This window comes from Alosa alosa, chromosome 24 (assembly GCF_017589495.1).
Source record: "Alosa alosa isolate M-15738 ecotype Scorff River chromosome 24, AALO_Geno_1.1, whole genome shotgun sequence".
NCBI classification, from domain to species: Eukaryota; Metazoa; Chordata; class Actinopteri; order Clupeiformes; family Clupeidae; genus Alosa; species Alosa alosa.
The window spans coordinates 913948-935246 of record NC_063212.1 but is presented as its reverse complement, the minus strand read 5'-3'; the positions used below and the strand labels follow the sequence as shown (position 1 = coordinate 935246).

Here is a 21299-nt window from a genome sequence, read left to right as displayed (position 1 = left end):
ACTCATTGTATTTACATTAACTTTTCCATTTTCTGTTATCCTTCCCTTGAAAGACCACAGTGCTGTAGCTGTAAAAAGGTTCTCGAGATATTCACAGAAAAATGTGTCAGCCCTACCCTCCTTTCAGGGGGTCCAGTCCAGGGGGGGGCAACGGATCAAAAACAATGGTTCCGTGTCATCCTTTTTGGGCTACATGCCCAACAAGTTTCATGCACCCCGGTCTTTCAGTGTTCTGGGAATAGTTGACACAAAATGATATACAGCATGACCGCTGTTGCGCGGTGATCATAATAAAGCTTCTAAAATAAAGCTTGATTAACACAATTGTTTTTTAAGTAGCCTGGTTAGCATGCAGACATTCTCAGTTGTAATTGAGAGTGGGTCTGGAAAAAGTTAATTGACACACGACTTCCAGCAGGGGCCTAACTAGCATTGAAATGAAACTTAAATAGGTGCATTAAACGTAATCTCTTACCAAATCGTTTCAGAAGTGCAGCAATCTCGTAAACAATGGTTTAAGTTGTTTACTCAATTCTAAAGAAATACAATTGGATTAACGATTGTATTTGTATGTTTTAGGGACATTAGAAATGGGCTTCAATGGCCTCTTGGCCAGATGGACCTGCAGAGCAAATCCCAAATTTGCCAAAGGTTTTGAGTCTTGCCAGGTGTCAATGTTTTTAGATTAATGAAATACATGCAAGTTCTGCAAATATTATCACAATTATTTTGTTCAATATTGAGATCATGATTATTAAACATGATTACTTAGTGATTTTGGAACTCATCCACTTTCAAAACTTTTTACATGTTTTTATTTCATTTTAAATATAATCCAACAGAAAAACAACCATGCAAAAAGATAATACATAGGAAAGCTAGACAAAAGGAGAGCATTGTTATAAAACTGGATGTAGCAAAATAATCATTATATTTTGATTATGTTGTTTTCATAATCGTTGGAAGTCATAATCACTATTAATTGATTAATTGCACAGCCCTACTCCATACATGTCAACATGATCATTATTTATAGAGCACTTTTCCAAATCCATATGGCAAGGTGCTTTACAAAGGCAACAAAGGCATATACTACCTTACATATATTATATAAAAACATAAAAACAATTACAGTATAACAACAATACAGTAGAAAAGGGTAAAGACATTCTTTTGTAAAGGAAATGAAAACCTGTTCAAAAGAAATTAAAACTCTTTCAAGTGAAAAGCCTTAAAAGTAAACAGTCAAATCTTAAAATCTATTAAAATAAAAATCCTTCAAAGTAAACAGTAAAATCTTAAAATCTATTAAAATCAACTGGGAGCCAGTATGGAGAGGCTAAAACAAACATGATGTGATCACGTCTGTTTTAGTTGTATTCTGATCTGAATAACTAACTGAACTCCATTGGCTCATCAAAATCTGCTGCCTCAGCCTTGAGTATATCTTTAAGATACTTGTTTCCCTTTGCTGCCTCCTCAACTCTTTTCAGTAGCTCCTCATTTTCACTTTCCATTAAGTTCCTGACAAACCTTTGAAATATAGTAAGCAAAGGACGGGCAAATTCAATCACATTCCCTTTCATACCTGCAAACTCATAGGTATATCCTGCAGTGTGCAAACCAAAAACTTTCCCAAGAGCATCAAACACTGGGGACCCAGAAGACCCATGATACATGAAAGTGTTGTAGGTCACACATTCTTCTGCATCATGTCCACCCATCATTATATCTTCAATGCCTTTGTTTTTGAGACTTTGACCGATTGATAGGAGAATGAACATGTCTTTGTACTGATCTAAATGGCCATTTACAGCTTCTGCTCGCTTCTCTTTCTCAATGATAAATGTGGGGTCCATTTTTTTCACTTCTCCTCCTGGATGACCAATAATACAGGCTTCACCATTCTGAGGCGGTGGACCGAAATTCTTCAGGAGCCCTGGTGGTACCTTTGCTTTTGTTTGTTGATTGGATGTCTGGTCCACAGGGCTGATTTCTAGAATAGCATAATCTAGATTGACATCAATGTCAACAAATGTTTTCACACCAGTAAAGCAGTGGTAATTTGGCACTGGATCCTCATAGTTAAAAAGAGCAAACACCTCTATACCCTCCTCTAGTTCTTTGCCTTCAACATGATCTTTAAACAAATGTGCATTAGTCAGAATAAACCTATCAAACAGCACAAAGCCTGTACCCTCACAAACATCCGTAACAATGATTTTGCAAACTGACTCGCCCAGTTTGAGCAGCTTCCTGACTCTGTGGACCTCACTAAAAGACTGTTGGACTTTTCCAAAGTTCTCCTTCCTCAAGTCCAGTGCTTCCTGATAAGAATCACCAGAGAATCTACTCTCCATCCATTCTTTGAGATCTGGAAACTGCTGACGCAGTCGCTCATAAATCTCTTCAGTGTCAATGCTGCTGCCACTCTTTTCTACTGCTGTTTTTACACTGACTCCACTCTGATGTGCTACATCTGTGACTGACCTTGGTTTACGCATGCTTTGTGAATTAGGTGATGGGTTTCTTGCATTTTTTTCATGACTATTATGTTCATCACTTTTCCTTTTGGGAAGACATATCTTAAACTTTTTCTCGTTCAAGTTGACAACCTTTTGTGTGTGTACTGTGTACTGCTTTGGATTCTCATTGTTGGACAGACAAAAGTTGCCCAGGTTATCAATGAAACGACCATCTATTCTCAGAGCCTCCTCGACTGTCATCCCTTTCTTACCGTAAACACAGAGAAACTTGAACTGTTTGACAGTATTGTTTCTAAAAAGCTCCTTTGTTCTGGTGTGTATCCCTCCTACTGTATCAATGTAGAAGACAGAATATTTGTCTGTTGGATATATATTTTTGTCATGTTGGTTTTGAGCCTTCTCTACCGACTCTGATTTACATGATATGATCAGACACTCACCATTCCTAATGCAAGAACAAGGGAAATGTGTTGCAACAATAGATTCCCTATCCCCTTTACCCAGCTGAATGATAATATTCTCATCTGCACATGTAATCATTTCCTTTGATTTTTTATTTGATTTGATAGCCTCCAGCACTGTGTTGGGTTGGTCACAGTCAATGGTGTATTCACTGAGGTCAGTTTGACTAAACTTCACTGTGAAATAATGTGAATGTTGGTCCTGCAGGAAATCAGAGTGATACAATGAAAGTTAGGTGCCCTCGTTGCACTAAAAAAGGCAAAAATGTTTTGTATGTATGTAGTGTATGATACTTACTCACCATAAATGCATGGCTATTCTCCTCCTTGACTTTCTCTGGACTAGGTGGAGCATTCTGCAAAAACAGAGTTTTAGATTCACTGAAATCATGGAACTCCATTAAACGTTGTGGCTGATAGTCAATATGAATGCAATGATTTTCCAGAGTAAATCAATTTTTATACACATCCAGGATTATTATAATAATATAAATTAGTCTTAGTGTACCTGGACGACATCTTAATTTTCTCCAGAACTCTGTCGAACACACTTTCGTCATGTCCAGCTGGTTCTTCAAGCGGCTCCTGGAGAACTCCCTTTATGTCAAAGCGGAGAAATCACGAGTTCCACGCTCAGACTGTGTCGTTCCTGGGATACATTGTCGCTGAAGGCAATATCCAGATGGACCCGCAAAGGTCTCGGCAGTTACCTCCTGGCCAGTTCGGGGAATAGGAAGAGGTTGCAGCAATTCCTCGGGTTTGCCAATTTCTACCGGAGATTCATCGGAACTACAGCTCGTCGCCCGCCCCTCACAGCTCTGACCAGCATCAAACACCCCTTTTCCTGGACCCCAGAGGCCAACACAGCCTTTCATACCCTCAAGGCCCGGTTCACCACTGCCCCATCCTCCAGATGCGGATTCAGACCGGCAGTTCGTTGTCGAGGTGGATGCCTCAGGCGTGGGAGTCGGGCCATACTCTCTCAACGGGCAGAGGAAGACAACAAGTTGCACCCCTGTGCATTTTTTTTTCTCGCCCGGCTTTCACCTGCAGAGCCAATTATGATGTTGGAGACCATGAGCTGTTGGCAGTCAAGCTTGCCCTGGAGGAGTGGCGTCACTGGCTGGAGGGTCCACAGTTCCGTTCCTGGTCTGGACCCGATCACAAAAACCTCGAATACATCCATAGCGTAAGCGTCTTAACCCCAGACAGTCCCGCTGGGCGGCTTGTTTTCACCAGATTCAACTTCACCCTGTCATACCGCCCAGGTTCTGGAACACCAAGCGGACGCTCTCTCCCGTCAGTTTCATAAGGATGACACCCCTTCCAGGAACCTGCATCAATTCTGCCCGATCCCTGCGTGGTAGCTGCCCTGACCTGGGATGCTCGAGGAGAAATTCAGGAGGCCCTCGTGACCATCCCAGTCCCAGTGCATGCCCAGGCGGTTGTCTCTTTGTCCCAGAAATTTGAGGTCCGGGTCATACAGTGGGGACACAACTCCCGCCTTGCCTGCCACCCGGGCTCCGCCCGCACCTGCCATCTCCTTGCCCAGCTTCTGGTGGTCTGCTTTGAAGGGATGTCCGAGGAATTCGTCGTGCCTGCCCCACCTGCAATCAGAACAAGTCCTCCACTTTCGGCCCCGCTGGTTTTACTCCAGCCCTTGCCTGTGCCCACCGACCCTGGTCCCCGCGTCTCCTTGGACTTTGTAACTGGCCTCCCACCATCAGGTGGGATGGCCAGTCATTCTCACTGTGGTTGACCGGTTCAGCAAGATGGCACCTTCATTCCCCTCCCCTAAACTGCCATCTGCCAGAGACTGCCCAGGCTGTTCTTGATCATGTCTTCGTCTACGGGCTGCCCAGGGATGTTGTCTCTGACCGAGGTCCGCGAATTCACCTCCACATTCTGGAAGGAGTTCTGCTGCCTTCTAGGGCCACAGTGAGTCTCACCTCTGGGTTCCACCCCAGTCCAATGGTCAATCCGGCCCGGGCAAACCAGGAGCTGGAGAAAGGCTGCGGTGCATGGTTTCTCGCAAACCCCAGGCTTGGGCACAACAACTGGCGTGGATAGAGTATGCTCACAACTCCCTCACCTGCTCTGCCACTGGTATGTCACCTTTCCAGTGTGTGTATGGCTACCAGCCCCCTGTTCCCCAGCCAGGAGGGGAGATGTGTCCTGCCCGTCTGCCCTGCCCTACTATGCCCGCCCGTTGCCGTCGTGCCTGGTCTGGCTTCGTGCCCGCATCTTCTCAAGTCAGCTGTCAGCTATGCCACTGGGGCTAACGCCCGCCGGCGCCCGGCACCGCCTACGTGTTGGCCAGAAGGTGTGGCTGTCAGCCAAGGATCTCCCACTGCGGGTGGGTCGCGTAAACTGGCACCTCGATTCCTCGGCCCGTTCCTATCCAGAGGGTCATCAGCCCAACCGCAGTCGGCTCCAGTTGCCAACCTCCATGAGGTGCACCCTACTTTCCATGTTTGAAAGTCAAGCCGGCGCGCGCAAAGCCAGCTGGTCCCCGTGCCGCTTCCTCCTCCTCCTCCTCGCCTGGATTGGCCGGTGGGCTGGTGTACCCGTTCGGCCCTGCCGGTCCAGGCGGCGTAGGGGCCTCCAGTATCTCGTCGACTGGGAGGGCTATGGGCCTGAGGAGAGAACCTGGGTGCCAGCCAGTCGGATTGTGGACCCGGACACTCATCGCCGACTTCCACCGTCTGCATCCTGATCAACCTGCAATCCGTAGGGGCGCCCCAGAGGGGTCCCTAACCGTCCTGCCGCCCGGCTTCCTGTCCTGTGCCTGACCCTGTCTGTACCTGTCCGTCTTCTGTCCACGACCCTCCAGCTCCCTCCGAGGATGAGGATGTTCACTTTCGGACCGCTTTCGAGGGGTTCTAGCCCTCCACCGGCTCCCCTCCGCCCTCCCGGTGGTGTCACTCTTGGGGACTTCTGGGGCCGTCCCTTAGGGGTTCTGTCATGAGCTCTCTCTCTGCCTGGTAACAGCTGATTGAAGCCTGATGACCTCCACCTGTTCCTGCTCTGCTCTGCCTCACCCCTCGTTTACCTACCAGCTGCACTGTATTCACCACTCATCATGCCCTGTATTTAAAGCCTTGCTTTTCAGTCCACATTTGTCAGATCGTCTGCAAACCCGCACCAGTTACCTGCCTGTCTTGGAAAACGACTCTGACTCTTTGCCTGTGAACCCAGACCATTTCGACTACCTCTTTGATCTCCAGCCCGGTAATCTTGACCTGCCTTCCGTCTCTCTTCTCTGAATACAGCCTAGCCCTTGACTGTACTGCTGCTTCGTTTCAATTGCTGTTGTGTGTGTGTTTCCCCAGGACTTCCCGGATCATCCAGCTCCTGCCATTGCTGCTTTCGGCTATTGGGGAACACACACCGCATAAATCTTGGAACTCGAAAACCCCTGTAACCCCAACCCTTAAATAAACATTCTAGCGTGGCTTTTGTGGTCCTCGTCCTGTTTGGTGTCTGACACAAATTGTATGTGCAAGGCAATAACTCGTCTCTATCGTACAAAATTGTGCAGCGCTGCAAGATCGCACCGCCGCCGATTTGACAATATCAGAGCAGGAAGCCAGGGAATTTTCTTCCTACAGAGACAGGTCTTGTTATAACCTCTCCGTACACTTTCAAAGTTTACAATACTTCCGTTTGTCTGTAGAAACCCTCACCACACTACCACAGAAGTATAATTATATTTATAAGTGGTCTTGCTCAAAACGCCACCAATTAACGTAATGTTGCTCTCAAATTAAAAATTTGAAGTTGTTAACTTGTTGTTAGACCAAGGACCACTTAACCAATAAAAAAAAAAAAAAAAATAAAAAAACTCATGGACCACCGAGCTAAAAAAGGAGTAGACCTACAACAGTATATTACACAATAGGCCTAAACCACTTTGCTTGTTGTCTTTGCACCTTGCTTATTGTGTTAGAGGATTCATATGATTTAAACTGGCATAGCTTACATGGGCAGTATTGCAGAACTGTTTGGATTTGCATACAAGTTGGCTCAATATTGCAAACAACTCATCTACTGTATATTATATTTTACCACGTCTGCTCGTGGACCACTTGGGATAGCCACGGACCACACTTTGAGAAACACTGCTCTAAAGTGACAAAGGTAGGCCTATGCCTACAATGGCTTTGTGCCTTGTGCTTACCTCACCGGTGCAGTCTGATATGCTACTAAACTACAACTCCTTCAGGCTTCAGACAGAGTACTTTTAAGCTGTTGTCCAAGTAGCTAACCATGTGTTAAACATAACTGCTCGTGTGGCGATCTGTGTAACTGAAAAAAAAACATAACCGTTTTGTGGAAAGAAAGTTCCCGCCTGAAAGATAAATGTCGAAAACCCAGAGTGCAATGCGGGAAAATGGGTTGTGCATACAGGGAAAAGCATGTGGTAAGTGGGAAAACACGAAGTGGAATCGGGTGAAAAATGATGATCAGGAATTTAGAAGAGTTGCCGACTGGCATTGTTATCCAAATGCCTTTTGAGTTTATGGGCTCCAGGGTCAGACTGGGAGCAAAATTCGCCCCTGGCAATTACCATTGTATTCATCCATAGACTGTACATTAGATACTGTTAAGTGCCATAGCAGGCAGCAAGATGCAACTAGCATAATAGCTAATCTTATCGTTAATTACGTTGGTGACGTACATCGTTCGAGACGAGAGATGTAGTCCACTGAGCGGATTCGCACAAAACCAACATAACTTTTGAAGTCTATCGAACAACAGTACTTTCTTGACGTGAAAAATGATCTTTTAAATTCACACACATCATATGTGAAATTCGTGGCACAATTCAAACTGGACCAAAAAATAATTGTTATCTCTCCATTAACTCCCATTCATATTTTTTAAAAGATAGGTCCCTTGTAGCGGAAGTAAAACGGAAGTCACTGGGACACTCTATTGAGGTTTTGCACCTACGTCATAATGTCATGTGACCGTTTGTTTACAACTAGAGTGGTAGGCAAGAATGGTAGGCAAGGCACTGCAGAGAGTGGTAGGCAAGCCTACAACAGTCGGGTTGCATAGGCTACACATAGTTACAAATAGCTTCAAAATTGAAATTTTAATATCAAATATTGACTGGGATGCCCGACCACTTGTGTAGGCCCTAACAGTTGGTTTTACAATAAGAAGCAAAAAGGCAACGAACGACCGTTTAGCCTACCTATCCTCGTGGTTGTGGAGGATGAAGTCTTTTATTCTCAAGATAGCCTAATGGTGTAGCCTACTGTCTACGAAGATGTAGGCTAAAATACAACTATCTACAGTCATCCAAAAATGAATTGCCAGAGACAGGCTATGAAGGGAAAAAGTGCAGCATTTTAAACATGGCAAGATTATTTTTACGGAACAGTTTGTTCTAATTTGTCTCGTGAAATTAGATTGCTTGTGGACATCAATCACCTATCTTCTGTCCTTCTATTTCAAGTTATCATGTGTGTCATTTGATTATATAATCACAACAAATGCTAATAAATGAAAACAGAATAGGCTTTTGTGCTATAGGCTAGCGTTACAGGTCACTTAGGCTAACTCCATTATGTCAAAATAAACTGATTTGATCCTAATAGTTTAGCGATCACACACAAAAACTTAACACAGCAACCTCAAACACCACTGTTGAACCTAGGCTACTGCTTCAGTCATGTAAGAAATAAGCAGTTTATTAATTATCTTTACCCGTTTAATCAAGTCCACATGACCAAAATAACAACATATTTAAAGGCTGAGCTAGCATAACAGCCTAATATAGGCCCGATGCTGCAATGGATAACTAATAAAAGTTTCACACAATTAATGAACTTTATCACTCACATTCTGAGTTTTTCTGGGTGGTTATATATCCATGCAGATCGTCTTGGAATAAACCATGGCTGTTATATGATGTAATATGTTACAGGATTCATGACTAACGCCATTAATGTTATGATGCTGACTGGCGCTGGCTATAACAGTAGCTTCTAGGCTACCGTTTTAAAGTCTGCTGAGTCTACTGCCTACCAAAAGCTGTCGCTGTTCAGTTGAAGTTAAATGATCAAATATTGTTTGATTTTGTGTCAGCTTTCAGAAGGAAGACATGTTCCTTTCTGGTCAAATTTCACAGCTTCTAAGAAAGGCTATAGTCTTAAAAGGCTTAAAACCGAGTTTTGAACAGAGAAAAAAAAAGTTAGGCTACCATTAGGCTACATGCAGGTTCTCCGATACAGATCAATGGACCAAATCAGGGCGATTTTAGCGAAACAACGTTCCTGTGACAGGCTATCAAATATTGAACAATGGGATAACGTTTCATCATCACCTTTATTGATGCCTGAAATGTTGATATTGCTGAAATACAGAGATGTAGCCTACTGAGAGGCAGCTGCAGACAACGATGTTCAATGGGTTCAACTTGTCCCTTGCCTACCAGCTGGATGTAAACAAAGCTATAGAACCTAGAATACGTCACATGCAAAATGTTAATAGTCCGCGATTCACATTAACTGTAGGCCATAGTTCGAATTACAGGGGATACTGGGGGGTACTATACCCCCCAATGAAGACCCAGTACCCCCAAAGAGAAATATCAGTTTTGGGGGGGTCAGATAATGTTTCTGATATTGTGAAAAAATATCATTACAGTTACAATACAAGTAAACTCCTGTTTTCACTGTAGGAACATTTCAGTGTAAAGCGATTTCAGAAACCCCTATTGTGGACCGTACCATTTTTAACCACCGTGGCGCTAGAAGCAACTGAGCAAGTGTCAACATTGAATGACAAAACGCTAGGTAAATTCCTCCAGTAGGCTAAATTCGGTTTGCTGCTGACGTGCATGGGTAAATGTAAGTTGCTAACTGACGTCTAGCTTGTTGAAAATGTGTTATTTTACAACCTTCATTTATAAACGTGTTTGTTCTTTCATAGCTCATGTCACCTCTTCATATATTGAATTACTGGCTACTTACCTGCTACTTACTTACCCACTGAGGCTAGTAAAGTGGACCTTGGTTAGTTACCAAGGTTAATTAGCAAGGTAATTCTCTATTTAAATAAACCATTTTTATATTACCGGTAGGCCTATGCACAAGAGGGTCTGATGTAGCTAAGCCTACATAATATCAGTGAAACCTGTGGAAACATAAAAAGACCCAAGTAGCCTAGGCTAAATATGTGCTAGTATTTGAATTTGTTTTTAATTGGTTGGTATTGTTTTTACAATCTATTATTTCCTATTTTTAGTTTGATAAATGTAGTTTCATCTGAGAACCCTGATACTATCTTAATGAAACTATTTTCTATCTACAAACAATTGCATTAAAAGTGTAAGTGCAGTTAGGTTTTATACACTGTTCATGTGTTAAGGAAAGGGGTACCCAACAGACAGGAGAGGCACAGGATAAAAGCCGTGAGCAGGCCGCAGGGAGACGACACGATGAGGGCAGAGGGCAGAGTTGATCTCTTTTGGATATACAGTATAACAACGATGAGATATTCTGTAGCCTACTGATTATCAGTTTGTCGCATGTTTAGACCTTGTATGTGTGTTGCACATGTTGCATTTGGCGATCACGGTGGGGATTGATGTGGTAATGGACCATGATGGTCAGAAGAAGTGAAGGAGCAGTACCCCCCAATTATGGTGGGGTAATTCACACTCTGCTGTAGGCTATCACCACAAGTGTATACAAAATATCACCATGCATTCATAACCTCGTGATTCAGTGAGAGTGATCCCAAAACATCGGAAAGTATGTTTTTTTGACAATTCTGTATTACATTTTGTCAAGAGGAAAAATCAATAGCTAACTGTTCCCAACTGAACAGTGATTATAGCGCTGTGAACGCTCCTGGCTGCACCTGGCAAATATGGCACCATAATAGCAATCAGCTATGGAACAAGCGTGCCTGTTGTTAAAGGGAATGTGAGATGATGCTCTGATTGGTTTATTGCATGTTACGCCCAAACCACACCCATGATTAATGTAGCTACTTCAGACCACCCCATTTTAGATTAGCGTTGGGCACAACAGTCAATTGTCCTGCCGGTAAAATAGCAACAGCGCCCAAGATCCGCCCACAAAGTGACTTGCGTTTTGCGCAGACACTTCCGTTTCAGACCATTAAAATAGAGCCCTTTGTTCGCTTGTTCATTGTTTTTTTGGACTGTCTGGCCTTTTTTGGATTAATTGGATTCTAGAGGAACTTTTGTTTAAGGTGGATCAGTTTTAAGTTTTTAGTTTTAAGGTCCAATTTTTTGGTAGGCTAGGCTACGTTTATCTTCTAAGCTTGGGTGTACAGTAGCTGGACTGTAGGACTGGACTTGTCTGCCAAAAAGTTGTCTGCCAAAAGAGAAGGAGATGACCAAGCTAAGCATCTCATCCACCATGAAAGTGATCCAAGCAAGCCAACTTGTCTTTAGTTTTCAGCACGACTGATGCAGTGCATGTTTAGTGCAATCAATAGCTTATTGCCTACTTTGGACTTAAAATTTAGGCTATCCTACAGGTATTAGTTTAACTAAATAAATCATGGCAACTCAGAAACATAGCTAATATCAGATATTTTGTGTCTAGGATTTCGAGAAAACTGACTATGGCAATGCTCTCCTCATTGGCCTCCTCAAAAAGTCTGTTAGACAGCTACAGCCAGAATTTTAATCAAAACAAAGAAATTTGATCACATCACCCGAGTTCTCAGGTCTTTGTACTGGCTTTAGAATTTAATTCAAAATTCCTCATTGTCTACAACACTTAAATCTGCAGTTGGCAAGTCTGATAGTCTAGAAATCTAGACACACCCTAGCGGCAGCATATTTCATTTGATGCCCGGGCTAGTCTAGCAACTCTCTGTTGGCTTGCGAGCTGGAAAAATGACACTTCGATAGGGCCAATCACATCGTGTATAGTCATTAGGCGGGCGTAACATAATGATTGTTGGCAGAGTTGCAACGGTTCGGCGTGAATTCCCTGCTACTTGAAAACAAAGAAGATGGATGTTGCTGTCGGCGAACAATGTGACACGAGTTAAGCTTTTTCTACGTTGGCAAAAGTTTGAACTAGCCAACTAGCTCCGCTGGTGGGAAAACGCATGGGACTCATAAGTAGGCTAGTAGCGCTATCCTATTGCATGCAGAGGGAATTTGAAAGACAACCGATTATCCTGACCCTCGGACTGAGCACTGCAAATGGTGCATTTCTGTAGCCTATCATGTCTTACAATACAATGTCTTGCATGTAAAGTTTACACTAGCATTTGTAAATTGAGTATCAAACTGTAGTGATGGGGGCGAGACCGCCTATGCCGAGTCCGAGTCAAGACCGAGTCTTTGAAGGGTTGAGACCGAGTCCATTGGCTTTCAAATACAGTCGAGTCCAAGTCAAGTCCGAGTCTTTGAGGAAGCAAGTCCGAGTCGAGACCGAGTCCTTCAGGAGTCGAGAGCGAGTCCAGACGAAGACCATAAAAACATGTCAATTTTCATATTCATGATTTAATATCACCCCAGTTAATAATCAACAGGGAGGCCTACAGACTAAGCTAGTTTGGGAATTGTCTAGAATTGTCTAGCAGTCTAATCTCAATATGGACTATGCTTTTACTGTCATGCAAAAAATCCCTACCACATTCATAATCTTCTGCCTATTTTTCTAAACTGCTTCAACAGTGCTGCTCTGTCATCAACATGTTAAGTCCACCCTGACTTTTTAAATCATAATTAGGACATGCAGAGCAAATTAAAATGTTCTAGTGGTATCTCTAAATTAGTAGACTTATAACATTTTCACATGCATTTACTGAAGTAAGAAATAAAAAGTGCAGTAGAAGAGGGGTTTTAGTAGATTAAGTGACAAGGGCTGCATAAGAAAGGTGGGAGGATTGGGATTGGGGGCACCAACAAGAAGCACCCAAGAGCAACATGGGCAAGGAAAAACTCCCTTACCAAGGAAGAAACCTTGGGCAGATCCACGGCTCAAGGGGTGCTGTAAGTATGTTGGGGGTGTGTGTTGGAGAAGCTTCCTGATGAAATAATGTGCTGTGTAGGGAGGGGGGGGGGCAGTGTACTGCAAGTATGGTGAAGGGACTTACTATTGCAAGCAGAGTACTGTATGTATGATGTATGTGAGTGATGACAGTGAAGATGTGTGTGGTGGGGGCGGGAGGGAGTGGAGCAGTGACTGTGTGTGTGTGTGTGTGTGTGTGTGTGTGTAGTGTGTGTGTGTGGGTAGGTGGGGGCAGTGTGCTGTAAGTTTGTAGAGGATGTGTGTTGGAGAAGATCCCGAAGACACAATGTGCTGTGGATGTAGGGGGGGGGCAGTGTGCAGCAAGTATGTAGAGGAGGCTTACTGTAGCAAGCAGTGTGCTGTATGTATGTGAGGTGATGACAGTGATGATGTAAGTGTGTGTGTTTTGTGTGTGTGTGTGTTGGGGATAGGGGTGGTGGTGGGGGGGGGCAGAAAGGCTAGGCAATCAAGGACATGGGTAGATAGATGGAGGAGAAATCGAAAATAATAAATAAAAAGTTCTATGGAGATGTGCAAAAGTTGGAGAAAGTCAGATGTATGTGTGTGTGTTTGTGTGTGTGTGTGTTTTGACGTGTGATGAAATAAGAAAATAAATAAAAGGTCTGTAGCATAGGGAGGGGGATGTAAAAGTGCTAAAAGTCATGTAGGTGTGTGTGTGTGTGGGGGTCATGAGTGCTGAGGAGTGAATGTGAGCAAAGTCAGTATAGTGTGAGTTCAGAGTTCGGATGGCCTGGGGATAAAAACTTCTCCTGAGTCTCTCAGTTCTGGCTTTGTGACTACATAGGCGTCTTCTTGATTTCAGTGGTAGGAATAATCCATTGTTAGGATGAGAAGAGTCCTTCAGAATCTTTTGGGCTCTTAGGAGTACTCTTCTGGAATAGATATATTGTAGAGCAGGGAGTTGAGTTCTTATAGTACGTTCAGCTGAGCGCACTACTCTCTGCAGAGTACTACAATCTCTAACTGTGGAGTTCCCATACCAGGTGATGATGCTACCAATTAGAACACTCAACCGCTGAAGTGTAGAAGGCCTTCATGATGGATGTAGAAACTTTGAATTTTCATTAGCTGACGAAGGAAGTAGAGTCGTTGTCTGGACTTCTTCGGAACATATTGAGTGTTAACAGTCCATGTTAAGTCTTCAGATATTTTATTCAATATTTCCCAATACATTAATTCAGTATCTTTTAAAACTTTATTTCCCCATAACACACACAAACACACACAAATTACATAAACATTTTATTATTATTGTTGTGTGTTGTGTGTTTTTTTATATGAACATAAAAAAATGCTTTGGTCTCGAGGACTCTGTCTGAAATTACGAGTCCTTCTTGTAATAATGTGTCCAAGCGGATGGTGAGACTCAGGCAATGAAATTCAAGTTGATGTAATTTCCTTTTTTTATTAGTATTAATATTAAGCTACCGGCAGGTTTATGCAACAGACAAAACAGGAAACAAAAAAACACTGATACAAAAAGGAAAACAGACACCGGGACAATGCCCACTAGGGTCTATGCCTACCTCAGAGGCCTTTCAACAGGACCTCTCACTCCTGAGGAGGAATCCTCACCCCTGACTGCGCTCTGCAGACACCATTTAAAACACTGGACTAAACCATGCATAGCAACAAATCAATTAATTCAAATTCACCACCCTTTGGTTAACACATGACATAGGCAATACACCTTACTAACAGTCGTTCATGATATTTCCATACAATGTCATAATAAACCTCACTAAGCACCAAATAATATTACCACTCTAAACACACCTGCGCCAATAAGCGCTCCCACGTCTGGGCGCGAAAGATGCGCAGAAAAGTGTCCCTTGCCCAATACTCCAGTTTGCCGGAAAACAACTGAAGCACCGAGAACAGGCAAGTACATACACACAATCATACATACACTCGGACAAAGCACTTCCATCTCCCAGCTAGTAAGCACTGATGTTATAACGCGCGCTTTTAGAGAACGCTTACATTACTGATAAATAGATACGCTTCAACCTCTATACCGCATATCGCGGCTTTGATTCCCTGTATGTTTCCCTTAAAACCAATTTCTAGTTTAACTTAACCCCCGTCCTGACACGCCTCAGGTCTGTACCATTCACAACATGTTATCAAACAAATCAACATCGCAACATGATTTAATAGCGCTGTCTTTGTGCAAATGTTTGTAAAGTCATTGTTCCCGTTACGGCGGGAAAGCCGCCTTTGCCAGTGACAGACGCACTGCGCTCTGTCACACTTCTCCTCCCACTGTGGTCCGAGACCGAGTCAAGGCCGAGTTTTTGAAGGAACAAGTCCGAGATGAGTCCGAGAAAGCAGAAATCGGTCTCGAGACCGGTCTCGAGTTCTACATCACTATCAAACCGTCCTCATTGTCAGAGGTGGGCACAAATACATCAAAAGCTATTTTGTTACAAACTACAAATGGCTCATAAATGTAAAATACAAGTAAATATTTGAAAATACAAAAATACCCACACAAAAATCATGGTATACAAACTTTTAAAAGAAACTACAAGGCATATTATTGAAAACATATCCCCGAGAGACGAAAAATATTTTCTGATTGGCTGGCTAGGGGCCAATCAGACTGGGATCCACTTGATCTTTATTGACACCTTCTTTGCACAGCAGAAGTCATCTCTTGCAAATGTGCTCACACGTTTTCATTGGGTTCACACATTTCTCACACCCTTTTGCAAAACAGTTAACACAGATATCATTCAAATACTAAACTCTATTGGTCTCCCTGTCCTAAACAAAAGGAACCATCTTTCTGTATAATGTAAATTATAGCTATAGATAGCCGAAACGTAGTTTAAACTTTGCCAGACGGAGCAGTCAGTCTCGCCAGCGTCCCCGTAATGTAGCAACCAAAGTCAAGTTTATTTATATAGCGCATTTTATACAGAGAGGTCTGACTTGCCATTTTAAACAGAGAGGTTTATACAATGTGCTTTACATAAACAAAAGCAAACAGTAAATAAAAGTATAGAAGGGCATAGTCAAATAACAGTTTAAAATGTAAAGATCATAATAAAAAGAAAACATAAAACACACAAGGTAAAATCGTTTTAAAATAAATAATAATTACGAAGCCAAAATAAAATACACAAAGAATAATTTAAAGGCAGATTCAGAATTTGTAACTCAGTGCAGTTAGCAGAAGGCATCTGAGAACAGTTTGGTCTTAAGTCTAGATTTAAAACTGGCTATAGTTGAGGCCTTTTTGATGTCATCCCAAAGTTGGTTCCAGAGCTGAGCCGCATAGCAGCAGAAAGCTGCTTCACCATGTTTAGTTCTAACAACAGGTTTTACCAGCAGGTTTTTCTCCAGAGACCTGAGAGGACGAGTAGGTGTGTGCTGCTGAAGCATGTCTGATAGGTATTTACTGTAGGTTGTGCCCCATTTACTGATTTAAAAACAAGCAGTAGTGCTTTAAAGTCAATTCTGTGACTTACTGGAAGCCAGTGCAGGGCCCATTGCAATAATCCACTCTGCTGGAGATAAATGTGTGAATGAGTTTTTCTAAATCGTGTTTTGACATCAGCCCTCTAAGTTTGGCAATATTTTTAAAGTGGTAAAAAGCTGATTTAGTTATTGATTTGATGTGGCTGTTGAAAGTTAGATCACTGTCAATTAATACATCAAGATGTTTAACAGTATACTTTGCTTTCAACCCTTTTGTGTCAAGGAGAGTGGCAACCAAGTCTTTCCTCCTTTCCAAATATTAGAGCCAATCAGAATAAAGGATTCAAAAAGCCAATCACATTGCAGGATTCTGGGATCCAATCAGAATGCAGCATTCTGGGAACCAATCAGATTGCACAATTCCAACAGCCAATTACATTGCAGGATTCGGGGAGCGAATCAGAATACAGGATTCCAACAGTCAATCAGATTGCAGGATTCTGGGAGCCAATCATATTGCAGCGTTCTGGGAGCCAATCAGATTGCAAGATTTCTAACAGCCAATCCGATTGCAGGATTCCAACGGCCAATCAGATTGCAGAATTCCAGCATCCAAGCAGAGTGCATGATTCTCGGAGCCAATCAGATTGCAGGATTCCCACAGTCAATAGAAATTTAGGATTCCAATCAGCCATGTGCACACATAGACAGCTAGCTAGCTAAGACAAACAAATTTAGTGAACTTTACAGTAGGCTAATGTGTAAGCTAGCATACTATGTAATCAGCCTAAGTTAGCTAAAACTTTAGCTCATTGTCTCACTCCTTCAGTAAAATTAATGTTCTCAAACATCATTAGGCTATTTACCACAGTAGATAAACAGACTCATTTACTGCACTTGAGAAATAGGAGAATACAGGGAAATTTGACTCTAATAATGGCATTACCATCACCATATTAATATGCAATCAAAGTAATCAAAAACATCCACGTTTTCCCTACTTAAATACAGTTGCAAGAGTAGTTGATAAAAATGTGTAAGGTCACACAACATGAAACGTGGCGATTTTCCAAGCGAATAAAGAGGAGAACTACAATGTGTGGCACAATAGCACTTGAGAGTACTTGGGAGTACTTCTGAATGCTACATATTATTTGTCTGGATCATTCCATTTAAAGGTATTGCTCAACACTGCTATTGGTCGGCTTTAACCAAATCTTTTATTAATTAACCTAGGCCCACGTTGTGCGCCTGACTTGCTCTGGCCACAGTGTGCATGCACTGGCAGCAAAATACGCTGCCAAACTTGGGCCATGGGAATTAATAAAGTATCTGAGTATTTCTCATAAATTGTAAACTATTCTTTCATTTGATCCTTTGTATTATGTACCTAATGGAACAGTTTTAATCCAATGTTCTGTGGGGACAGAGACACAGTTCTGTGAGAGCACCTCATTCTTCAGAGTAAGCTCCAGAGTGCAGGGTTGTATGGACACCTGGTATTATGCGACTCTCAAAACTAGCACAGCTTTAGATGACATTATACTGTGAGTCAAAGTATTTAAAAAATGACGAAGTGAAATCAGATACATTAAATTACTTTTATTGAATTTCAAAATCATAATATTTCATCAATCATATTTCAAATTCAATATTTCTGATGTGTAGTCTTTCATATTTTTTATGAGAATTTACCACAGTCAAACTGGTTGTGAACAAAATCATCTGCAATGCAGCTGTTTACAAAGAATATATCAATAGGTTTATAAATTGTAACAGAACATTCTGGATTCTGCACAGTTTATCCTAATGTGTAATATTTACATTTGTGTGAACATTTCAATGACAATGTGCTTTCTAACATATTAGATGTGTTCGTGTTAAATGACATATCATCATGCACAAATATGAACAAACTGTAAATGTATGGTTCTGATTATGGTGTTCTGAATAAATAATGCATGTGATGTTTGATAAAGGTATTCTATTTGCCACATTACCCAATATAATAACAGTGTAACATTAACTAGTGTCTAGTTCGTAATGTAACCTAAATGCAAAAGTACTGTAGGTCTATGTTTCTGTTATTTTTTTTCTGTCATTTTGTCCAAAGTGACTTACAATAATATCAATACACTTTGCATTATCATTCAAATGAATAGCTTAAAGTCAAATAGCCTACATTACAATAATTCATATTAATATTAATAACAACAACAATAATAATAATAACAATCATAATAATCTATGAGACATATTTTATAGGTGGACTGTTTAGGCTCCACATACCTTCTCTATTTTAGAAATACTGTGGCGTACTTATGCAAAGCAATGCCAGTAATAATGCAAATCTGGTGGACACTTTTCTTCCATTTTCCCTTGCTGAGCAGCATAAACTAGCTGGCAATTATCACAAATGATTTACATGCACAGTCTATGGAGAGGAGCCCATAAAGTGTTGGGCATTTAAGTAGCTATTCAGAGCTGGAACTCTTTGCTTTAATTTGAGGCGAGTGAGCTATTACAAACACTCTATGAAGCAAAGCATGACAAATCAGTGACATTGCAGATACACAATGATGAGCAGCCTTAATGAATTTATTTTGGAAAATAGACATGAGTCACTAAAGAAGAACAAGCAAATTACTAATGGAAATAACACTAAGAGGCAGTAAGTAAACACCGTCTTAAAAATGAATTACTAATGGAAATAACACTAAGAGGCAGTACTGTAAATAAACACTGTCTTAAATATGAATTGACCATCCAGTGACAAATTAGATCAGTACACACTCTTAAAGCCTTGGCCTACTGGTTAGCACTCTTAAAGCCGTTGCCTACTGGTTAGCACTTCAGACCTGTAACCGGAGGGTTGCCGGTTCGAACCCTGACCAGTAGGCACGGCTGAGGTGCCCTTGAGCAAGGCACCTAACCCCTCACTGCTCCCCAGCGCCGCTGTTGATGCAGGCAGCTCACTGCGCCGGGATTAGTGTGTGCTTCACCTCACTGTGTGTACACTGTCTGCTGTGTGTGTTTCACTAATTCACGGATTGGGATAAATGCAGAGACCAAATTTCCCTCACGGGATCAAAAGAGTATATATACTTATACTATACTTATACTTATATAAAACAAATGTGTTGAAAACAGCACAACTTGCATTGTTTTTACACATCTCTGTGTTCAGATACAGATAGGAACAACACATTAATTTTAAGAGTACATTATGGTGGTTAGTTTTTTAAACTTTGAATAATGCAGCCGCCCAAGCTTTTCACAGTAGTTTGTGCTCTGTGTCAGAAACCACATGAAAATGTAACAACAGAGACAAACTGCATCTGCTTTTACTGTAACACCTGGCTCTGGAGTTCATGCAGTATAAAAAGAACACAATGTTCTTCAAAACCCTAATATTTTGCAGAATCTTCATGCCACATGGCTTTCACCCCAACAGGTCGAAAGACCTCACAAACCATCTTTATCTCCCTCAGTCGTCTATTTGCTGTGTGTAAAAAAGACGACCAGCCAAAGCCCTCTGAAGCCTCTTCTGCCAAGGCAGCTCACCCGCAGATCCATAGGGGACACAGTAGGACTGCCCCTTGCAGTTGGACTACAAGAAGGAAACTACCTAAACATCCCTGAAGCACCTCTTCAGCCGAAGGACCACTGACTCATAAGCAAACTCCACTCAAAGCCAGACGCATATTCTTCCACAGCAGCCTCTACTCCTCTAGTGCTGTCTCCCGGTGTCTAAAGAAATAGCCCCAGACAACTACAGCTCATTCAAAACATTGCTCAATAATATCCCATGCTGTGAACATTAACCAAACACAAAACTCTTACAGTTGTGCAATGTGCACAGGTTCAACTCTCAGTTTCATTATATCGTTGCTAGTTTACAGAGCAGTTTATGAGGGCCAAAAGGTGTCACTTATATACGTCCTTACGCAATATAAACATGTAGGCCTCTTAAATCACAAGGAGCAGGGCAGCTAGTGGTCCCTGGTGCAAAAGCCAAATATGGAGACATAACATTTAGCTTAGCTATGATGCAACGTCCTGCTGGAGCCAGCTGTGCACGCATGGGTATCAGATGTGCCCCCTTCCTGACTCCTCTTTTAAATCCGTCCTGAAAACACACTGGATTTGCTGTCTCACCACTAAGCTGCTATGCTAGACCTGCACTACACTCTAGCTATCTTTCTTTCTACTACATTATATGCTTATTCGTCTAATTTCATCTTATAATTTCCTGTTCCTTCATCTATTTTTTTATTTCTATGGTTAATTGAATTGAATTGGCTTAGTGCAGAAGAAGTGTTTACAATTATTTTCACTGACCTTGTCATACCATGAAACTCTGTGCTGTAAAACCCCTGGGTATTATAACTTATCCATAAACCATTTTCACTGGAGTGTGTGAACTATGATCAGGCAGAAATATGTTGCCAAGGCTGCCAAGAAGTGTTCACATAGAACCAAATCAGTGTCTGCAAAGAACTACTACAGACACGCTGAAGCCCCTTTGTTTCCGCTAGATTATTGCTCGTTGTAAACAGCTCTTAGCTTAGCAAGGTTTAACAGGACCACTTCACGCAGTTGTTTAAGTAGCCTAAACATAGCCTGCAGACTTAATGCAACATTCTTGACATGGGCAGACAACCCGGGCAGTTGGCCCATAAAACTGTCAAATTTATGTTATTGTATACATTACATTACATTACATTACATTACATTTGGCTGACGCTTTTTAACCAAAGCGACTAACAACATGGTAAACAGTAAGTTTTAGAACAATTCTCACAATTTTAGGACAGTTTAAAAAAAAACATTAGAGTACAGTAAGAATAAGTCGTCGGTGAGTGCTGTTTTAGCGTTACTTGTCA

General features: G+C 41.9%; 1 protein-coding gene across 1 annotated transcript; it reads right to left on the bottom strand.

The window, feature by feature from the left end:
- Positions 1–1394: 1394 nt before the first annotated feature.
- Positions 1395–19989, bottom strand: LOC125289910 (serine protease FAM111A-like). The gene is made up of 3 exons (XM_048237016.1): positions 19978–19989; positions 3250–3303; positions 1395–3149 (listed from the first exon to the last, which is right to left on the bottom strand). The coding sequence occupies exons 1-3, from the start codon at positions 19987–19989 to the stop codon at positions 1395–1397; spliced, it is 1821 nt and encodes a 606-aa protein (XP_048092973.1).
- Between the last annotated feature and the right edge of the window lie 1310 nt (positions 19990–21299).

Excerpts from the sequence above, each read along its gene's own strand:
- LOC125289910 (XM_048237016.1), bottom strand. Across the intron at positions 3,150-3,249 it reads AGAATAGCCATGCATTTATG|GACCAACATTCACATTATTT; the intron begins GTGAGTAAGTAT and ends GATTTCCTGCAG.